This window comes from Panthera tigris, chromosome A1 (genome assembly GCF_018350195.1).
Source record: "Panthera tigris isolate Pti1 chromosome A1, P.tigris_Pti1_mat1.1, whole genome shotgun sequence".
Taxonomy (NCBI): Eukaryota; Metazoa; Chordata; class Mammalia; order Carnivora; family Felidae; genus Panthera; species Panthera tigris.
In genome coordinates, this window is record NC_056660.1 from 211021961 (window position 1) to 211031341 (window position 9381).

General features: G+C 46.1%; 1 protein-coding gene across 1 annotated transcript; it reads left to right on the forward strand.

Annotated features, from left to right (window-relative positions):
• The first annotated feature begins 458 nt into the window (after positions 1-458).
• LOC122230704 (A disintegrin and metalloproteinase with thrombospondin motifs 12-like) lies at positions 459-8730 on the forward strand. Its single transcript, XM_042956955.1, has 2 exons — positions 459-819; positions 8315-8730. Exons 1-2 carry the CDS (start codon positions 693-695, stop codon positions 8728-8730), a joined length of 543 nt encoding a protein of 180 aa, XP_042812889.1. The 5' UTR covers positions 459-692.
• The last annotated feature ends 651 nt before the right edge of the window (positions 8731-9381 follow it).

Sequence of the window (9381 nt, forward strand, 5' to 3'; positions counted from 1 at the left end):
GAAATTGCCCATTACTTTTTAAAATGGAAGTCTTAGCTTGCCTTGGAAGGGAATCCCAGAGACGTCTGGCTGAGCGAGGGGTCTTGGTAGAGCCAGGTCAGGAAAAGTTGGGAAACGGAGCCGAGAAGGGCAGCCAAGGGGGCAGCACTGAGCTGGGGAGGGTGAGGGAGTGGGGTCCCCCGTGCCCCAGCTCGGCGCCCAGCACTCTCGGCCTGTATTTCAGCCAGGGAGGGCCGGCCTGGGGGGCCTCTCACTCGCCGTCCCGCCCAGGGCGGCTCTCCCGGGTCTCCCCCTATTTGGCCCGCGCGGCAGGGCTCTGGGCGGGGCCGGAGGAGCGCGGGGGTGGGAGGCCCGAGGAAGATGCGCGGAGTTGGCTGCGAGGCCGAGCGCGGAAGGCGGAGGGGTGGGGATCTTGGGTGGGCTGCCCCCTCCGCCCTGACCCGTTCCACGCCCCGCGGAAAGCGGGCGCTGCCAGTCGAATCGCTCCCCTTTCAGGAGGGAAGGGGGATCAAGGTAACTAGCCCCTTTCTGCTTAACAAAGCCAAAGGAGATCGTGGGTAGCTTCGCAGCCGCTCCGTCCCACTCCTGGACCATGCACCCCTGCATCTTCCTGCTCGGCCACGGGCGAGGACTTGATTTCTTGAGCTGAAAGCTAAACCTCGTCGACTTTTCTTCTCCCCAACAACTGAATCATGCCATGTGCCCAGAGGAGCTGGCTTGCAAACCTCTCCGTTGTAGCTCACCTCCTTAACTTTGGGGCCCTTTGCTATGGGACACAAGCTCAGCCAGGCCCGGTGCACTTCCCGGACAGGAGGCAAGGTTAGTGGCTTTTCTTTATCTCCTTTGAAAACCGTGGTGGTAAGACGCGTGGAAAGTTGGTTGCTTCCCCATCCCCTCCCCCACTGGCTGAACTCTGCAAAGCCGTTTGGCTGAGTCGTAAGGAAATCTAGGCTGGGAGCTCAGTGACATAAGGTGTCTCGGAATTCATTGTTGAAGGTGGTGATTCCTTAATTCTTACTGAAAGGCGAGTATCCCGGATCTCTTTCACACCAACGCCGAGGCAGGAAAGACCCAAGTGATAGCTGGTAACGCCCCCCCTTTTGTCTTCTCTTTCAATGCTGCAGTGTTTCAATCCTCTATTTTTCAAATTCTGAACACGGAAAATGATTTTTTTTTTTTTTTTTTTTTTTTTTTTTTTTTTTTTTGAGTTCCAATCACCACTGGCAGTCATTGCAGTATTTTTGGTTAGTTTCAACTCTGGACAGGGGAGGGGAAATGTGATTCCGGCCCCCTGCTGAGTGAGTTTGGCTGTGTTTTGGTTTCCTGGAAAGATTAAGGCCTGTGTTTTAAAAATAACTGTTCTTTTGGGGGAGAATTTACCACCTTAGGGGCTCACCTTTCTCTGTCCTGCCTTCCTGATCACAGTTGGCTGCATCTCCTGAATGTCATGAAACTCATAATGCTATAGAAAACACTGGAAGAGGGTGTGATGCCAGTTTGGTGTTATTTAAGCCTAACACCTAGAGCAGAGCGACACTGCTGCCTCTGCTTTTTTATTGGACTTGGAAGGGTCAGAAACACTTTCCCATTTGGTAGGGAGTTCCTTGGGCCGTCTAGGAGAAACAGAGCTCCATCAAGGCCTGAGTGGCTGGAGAAAGTTCCCTGCACCAAGACTGCTAAGGCACCCTGTATGTGTCAGCCCAGCAACCACTGACAACAGCCTTCTGGGGTGCAGGGACTGTTGTTACTGCCTCTGTTTTAAAGATGAGGAAATTTGGTGAGTTTATTGGCCCAGCTCACGGTGGAGTGAGGTTTTGAACCCAGGTAGCCTGGCTTCAGTGGCTGGCCTCTCAGCAATAATAGGGACAACACACACATACACAGACACATACACACTCACACACACACATACACATACACACTCACACACACACACACAGACACACACACACACACACACACACACACACACAGAGCACTGCTTTAACATCCATTAAGTCCTGTGTTTGCTGACTGTGCTCCAGTCTCGAGAAGCTTCCCTAGCATTCTGACCCCCTTAATCCCCAAGACCACTTGGGTGGCAGACATCACGAGCTTGTCTTTGTTGAGGATTTCCACACAGCGTTCTGCCTACGTTGCAAAGTTCTAATACTGCTGAGAGCTCATCTGCTGTGACTTCAAGAGCCATCAGAAACAAGTCCCTTTGCTTTCCTTGGAAGCTGGAGCCCAAACACCACCGGGGTTAGATGTCAATCAGCCAGCACTTGCTTGTGTAAACGGTCCAGATACAATCTCCCACCCCCAAGTTTAAAATAGCAGCGTTTGTTTTTCTTTGAAAAACAGCCCCTTTGTGAAAAGTCTCTCTTCTGGCAGCACAAACAAAGCCTGTGAGCACTTCCCAGGGCATTTGGAGATGATTTGGTTCAAAGACACACATTCTCCTGGGTTGGTTTGCAGCTCCCCTTGCTCCAGATCTACTTTGTAAGCGAATTCAGCTTAGTATAGAGCAGACACTACTGGGCTTTGCTCTCTCCTGTCTGGAAGGTGAGAGGTGGTTGTTTTCCTTGGTTACCATTGGGATTAGGTGCTGAGAGTATTTGATATTGAAAAATAGCTGTGAAGTGCCCTGAGTTTATTAGCGATGTGCAGATATTTAGGTTTTAAAAGCAATTTGTTTTTAAAAGACTTTTCTCCAGAATATTTGTTTTTAATCAACTCACCAGTGGATTTACAAGTAATCTGCATTTGGTACAACAGAAATTTCTAAGCAGGCTTTATTTAAAACTGAGTGGAGAGAGGGAGAAAAACTGAGGTGGGAGGGGGGGTGTAGAGAAGGAGAGAGGTAGAGGGAAGGGATGAGAAAATTCTAAGGTTTCTTGGTAATAGGATGACCTGGTTTTTGCCCCAAATGACCAGCCTGCCATTTCACAATGAGCCAAACTCCCAGTTTCCATTTCTACTCTGACAACATTTTTGAATCGCACCCAAGTTCAGAACCTTTAAACTGGCAAATCACTTCATATATCATGTCTCCCATCCTTCTTTTTACAGATGAAGAGGGGGAGGGGCTAGGAGATGAGTCTGTCAGCACCTATTAAATGCCACGTCACCAGAGAGGTGAAAGGAATTACACAACATCCCACAGTTGGAAACATTCTAGTCCCATATAATCATTAACGTTCTTTCTAGTTCTAACGGTTGGGCAGAGGCAGGATTTTAGCCCTGGGAAGGAGCATGGAGGCAAATCCAATCTTTCTTGGGACCAAAAATGGCAGATTTGACAAACTCTGCCCAGTATTCTTTCCACATCGCTCACTTGTGATATAGATACACGTGCAGTGCCTTCCACAAGATGTCTTGGTTCCCAACTAAGTATCAGAACAATGGGAAATACTGCTCTTGTACACAGCATACTGCCTCTCTTCTACAGCCAGTGACAGCCCCTTGGGGTCCTTATCCCTTGTACAGTCTGCAAGTCACTAGCTGCTTCTGTGGTCTCTTTTGCTCCTGGCGACTCTGAAATCAACAGGGCAGGCACTTTATCCCGTGGTGGAGATATGCTTTCTGCTGCATGGGTTTTGCAAGAACACAAGGAGTGTTTCAAGACAAGCGTTTCAAGCGTACTTCAAGACAAATGTTCTCGTCATGTATCTATGCTCTTTGAAAAAATAAGGAAGGAAATTATTTCATATATTCTCTTTAAAATTTTTTTTAATTATAATTTAATTTTAGTTATTTTAATTTTATTTATTTTTGAGAGACAGAGCACGAGTGGGGGAGGGGCAGAGAGAGAAGGAGACACAGAATCTAAAGCAAGGTCCAGGCTCTGAGCAAGCTGTCAGTACAGAGCCCGATGCTGGGCTCGAACCCACAAGCTGTGAGATCATGACCTGAGACGAAGTCGCATGCTTAACTGACACTTCAGCACCACCCAGGCGCCCCTCATATATTCTCTTAATGAAAGAAGAGACTTCACAGTTTTAATATTTTATTTGTGTTAATTATCATAAGCAATTATGGTCTGGAGGTTAATTGTCGTAGGGTTCGTGAGAAAATCCAACCTTGTGTGTTGTACTTTACAACTTTGAGGGGATCAACACTGTTCTCCACATTTTGACACGTATAGTTTTCTATGATAAAAGTATATTTGAAAGGTTACAACAACCCGTGGAAGAGAATTATGAAAATGAACTATTACAGAATTTCATTGCGCTTTTTATTAAGAGTCTTAGAAATTTATTGTTCTCTAAGATGGAAATAATCAAAGTAAAGGGTAAGTATAGATTTAACCTAAGCTATAAAATCTGGCAGGTAAATATTCTCTCACCTTTTTCCTTTCTTTCTAAGCAGAGGGTGAAAGATCGCTTGGTGTTGTGTATTTTCAAAAGCACTTGTGCCAACAGGCTCACTCAGATTTCTCATGAAGTATCATCCATGTTTGTGACCAAGGGTTTCAAGTCTAATTTTCAATAAGGCAAATCCAAGTATTTAGGGCTTATAATGTATTTCCATAAACCTGCAGATGGTAATGTGATTACAGTGAGTCTCAGTCCCCGCCCCTCCCCCCAGCCCTGTTGACGCCCCACCTTGCCATCTGGTCTCAGTGGTAGATGCTTGAGAAGCAGCAAAGGCAGAGGTTAGAAGGGTGGGCTCTGGGGTCAGATTGCCCCAGAATGAATCCTCACCCCTCTTCATTGTCTTTTTTTTTTTTAATTTTTTTAAAACGTTTATTTATTTTTGAGACAGAGAGAGACAGAGCATGAACGGGGGAGGGTCAGAGAGAGGGAGACGCAGAATCTGAAGCAGGCTCCAGGCTCTGAGCTGTGAGCACAGAGCTCAACGCGGGACTCGAACTCACGGACCGCGAAATCATGACCTGAGCCGAAGTCGGCCGCTTAACCGACTGAGCCACCCAGGCGCCCCCCTCTTCATTGTCTTTTTACAGTGGAGGGAATGAAGGCTAGATGAGGGACGCTTAATAATACCTGTCCCAGAGAACTGTAAAGATTAGACAAGACCAAGTTGATATACTCTAAATGCTGTGCTTAACCATAGAAATGGTAAAAATGAGGAGCTCTTATTATTTCCTGACATCTTATTTCTCCATTCCTGTCATATCTCCTCTGAGCCGGGCTTTCTATCGGCCAAGGTCGTAGCTATCTCATCTTCCAAAATGAGTACCTACCGAGAGGAAGCCAAGGTGAGCATGGGATTCTCCCCTGTCTCTGCTTGGAGGTTACATCTATTTATGGCCGTGGTGATCCTTGGTGGCCAAGTTTCTATCTTTAATACTAATAGTAGCTATTGAGTGCTATTTGTCAAGCACTCTTCTAAATCCATTACATATATTAATCCACTGGATCCTCAAAACCACCCTAGAAGGTAGGTAGATACTGTTATTATGCCCTTGTAGGTGAGGCAAGTGCAGTTGGGCCACCACATAAGTCACACCCTTTATGTACGTGGCCTCTTATTTCTGCCCACACTTATGGGCTGCCATGGCTTCGCTACTTGGTTTACAGTCAAATGAAGAGGCAAAACTAGTCTTATCTCTTATTACTGTACCTGATAAATAGGCAGTTATTATCTCCATTTATTGCTGTGCAAATTGAGGTGTCTTAAAGAAGTCAAGCCGTTATTTTCTTGTCAGATCATCATCCCTGGGGAAGGGGGGGGCAGGGGGCGGTGGTAGTATCACTTCTACTAGGTCACACTCTCTGCCAAGTGCACTGTTTATGTACGCGAAGGGAAGTGGCTAGGAACGTGGCTTTGAAATAAGAACCATGAGATTTCAATATGGATAATGTTGCATCTTGACTCTGTGCCCTCTCGTAGGCTCAGTTTCTTCATCTATGAAAAGGGAATTCACTGAATCTGTGAATCACAGGTTGTGTGAGTACTGAATGAGAAGAGACCTGTGGTACTTGGATCATAGCAGGTGGTCATGAAATGGTTACTGTGGTTATTATCATTACATTATTATATAGCCAGCTTATGTTGGCTCTCCTAAAAATCCATTAGATCAAAATCCATTAGATCAAAAATCCATGAGATCAAAATCCATTAGATCAAAAGCAACTAGGTCAAAGGTTCTAAATTTGTTTGCTTCTTTATTCCTTGAACAATAGTTGCTAGAGCTTAGGCAACCTTTATCTTTCATTTTATACTTTCAAAAATCATGGTGAGTTTTTTGAGATGTATGTTCAGAGACAGGTCTTATAAGGGACACGGAACTTCTCCTGAGAAGAGTCAGCATCTGGGCAGTGACCAGTCCAATGGGACTGCTGGTCCCATTGCAAGATGATGGCTATACACCGTTAAATAAGACTTTTTCTGCCCTTAACTTCCGTCCACTGCTCATCCTGGGGTAGTCAGAGGTGTTGCCATGAGTAGTAGAAGAGAAGAGTAACTGAGAATAATACTGTGGAAGTCAACCACATCCACCCTTGCCCCACCTAACCTGGCCTTTCCTCTCCTAAGGTCTGAACTTGGAAGGGCAGTGAAACTCTGATATTAAAGATGTCCAGATATTCCTTGGGGAGTAGGCAGTACAGAGGACTGAGTCAATGTGACTCCTAGGTCATGGCACACTAGCGTCATCATTTTGTGCAAAACCCCTTTCTGGTTTTATTTTTTTATGCATTTTTGTCCCCACTCCCATTCCTCCTCATGGAAAACCATTTTAATGGGTTCCATATGTATTTTTTTGCATATGTTCTGGCAGACTTTGTATTATTGTTTTTGTGTGCATGTATTTTCCATTGATGTAGATGGCTCTGCATTCACTTGTATTGTTTCTTATTTTTCAGTGAACATTGTTTTTAAAGATTTTTCCATGTTGCTATGTGATCTATTGCTCCTAAGTGCTGCAATTAGAAGCAATGGGTCTGGATTTTTTACACCTAAACACCTAAGAGTGAAAACTCTGCTCTGCCCATATTTCATCCAAGGCAGAAGTGAACAATTTCACAAAGTGTGTTTGAAGGCAGTTGTCTGGCAGGGGGAGGGTGGGGTGGGGGGAGGCTGTTTTATAAATGTATTCTATTAAGCCCAGTTCTTATAATGAACCAGCCACAAACATACTCCCTGATACAGCAACACGTTACAAGCCAGGCTGCCACGTGCAAGGTTCTAGGCTCCAAAGGCTTTGGGAATAAAGTGCGATGAACAAAAGGCCTTGTAAAATGAGACCATTCTGGGAGCTACAGGAAGTAAGGCCTTGGGTGAGGGTCCAAAGGAGGGAGAAAGAACTTCAACCAGGGACTTTAAGTGAAAGAAGAGGGGGAACTGGAGTTGAGACTTAAAACATACATGGGAATACACAGAGTATTGGTAGAAAGTGCAAAAGACACTGTAGCTGGGGGTGGTAATACGAACAAAGCAATGCGAGCTCGAAGTGCAAGAAATCCATCTAGGAGGTGGCAAGTGGAATTTGTTTCTCTCTCTCTTCCTCCCTTGCTCCTTTTCTTTTCTTTCCTTTTTTTTCCCTCTAAAGCAGAAGATTAGTTATTTTACTAAGTGGCTACTGGTTTGCTGGAAGTAGCCTGTAATCCCGAGTGATGATTAGCCCCTGCTAGAGAGACTCCTTGTTATTCTCAAACGTCAGAATGAAGAGGAGGGGGCGGGGACTTTAAACACAAACGAGTCAAAAGGCGTATGTCCCTGTGTGTGGCAGAGAAGAGTGTTCCCGTCTAGCATTTTTTAAAGTGGCAGGGTTCATCTTACCCTTTTATTTTGTGCGTTTTGTAAAAATAAAAATAAACATCCAAGTTTCTTTAAGCAGCCTTTGCTACGTTGCAGAACACTTAGGCTGCAACGGGTGTGAAGTTTGTCAGTGTGTATGGTGGGTTAGCTGTTTTTTCATTTTCCCTCTAACCTGAGTTAATGGGAAGTTCCTGAGGCGTTTAAGCTCTTTGTAACAAACAGCCAAGCTCTGTGATTTGTACTAATGAACTCAAGCCTCGAAATATGAAATATTCCTTATACTGACCTTGCCCCTTTCCTAACAGTACTCAGGCATTAATTCTCATTTTAATCTGTCTCCGGCAAAGCATCTGCCGTCCAGAGCTGTGCCTTTGTGTCGGTGCAGACTGCCACGTGTCGTCAAGGAGGGGCCCCGAGTCAGTTTGAGTCGTTCAGGGAATTTACTGTTGACAGTACATGCGTGGTAGACACAATCTGTAAACTTCAAGTCAGCAGTGGTACTTTGCAATCCGCGAGCTGAAGTCTAAGTTCCAAATAGCAGAGCATTCACCTTGCCGTAGACTCATCAGGGAATTCCCTCGGTTTTATTTTTTGTGTCCTTTTCTTTCAGCGCATTTTGTCAAGGCCCTGCCAGAATATCACGTGGTGGCTCCTGTCCGCGTAGATGCCAGTGGGCATTTTCTATCACATGGCCTGCGCCATCCCGTCACCAGCGACAGGAGGAAGAGAGATTTGGATGGCCCAGAGGATCGGGTGTACTATAGAATTTCCCACGAGGAGAAGGACCTGTTCTTCAACTTGTCAGTCAATCAGGGATTTCTTTCCAAAAGCTATATCGTGGAGAGGAGATACGGAAATCTTTCCCGTGTTAAGATGGTGGCTTCCTCGGCACCCCCCTGCCATCTCAGGGGCACAGTTCTGCAACAGGGCACCAGAATCGGGGTTGCAGCACTCAGTGCCTGCCAGGGACTGGTGAGTGCCCGGGTCCATCACCTACCTCCCTTCTCTGTCCCCAGGCCCCTATAGGCTCGTCCTGCACGTCCAGCACCAGTGGGTTCACAGACACATTCAGCACATACACATTGAGCACTTGTGATGAGCGTGGTCCAGGCTGCCAAATGGGCTGGGGAGAAATGCAGAAAATCACATAAAAAGTGGATTGATCTGGGAGGTATGGAGAGTCAAGGCACTGAGGGTTCAGAGCAGGGAGGGTTCAACTGGGAACAGCATGGGAGGAGGGGAGGATTGGAGGTGGGTCTTCAGTCTCTGCAGCGGCTCGGAGGGTATTGTGACTAACTGGCTGGCCGGCCCTTTGGAGTTAGGAAAACCTGAATTTGGACTGAGAGGCTTACCAGTGGTGAGTAGCTGCTATGGCATAATGGCTGACTATGTGTACTTCGTAATCAGATTCGGTGTGGGAAGTTAGGCAGTCCGTTTATCCCTTTGTGCCTTTGTTTGCTCGTTTGTAAAGTGGAGATAATGACAGTACCCAACTCATAGAAAAAGGGTTGGCAAAGTACGGCCCACAGACCAAATCTGGACTGCCTCTTGTTTTTTATAAATAAAGTTTTATGGGAACACAGATAAGCTCATGTGTTTATACTGTGTATGGCTGCTTTCAAACTACAACAGCAGAGCTCAGTAGTTGGGATAAGGACTGTATGGCCCACAAGGCCC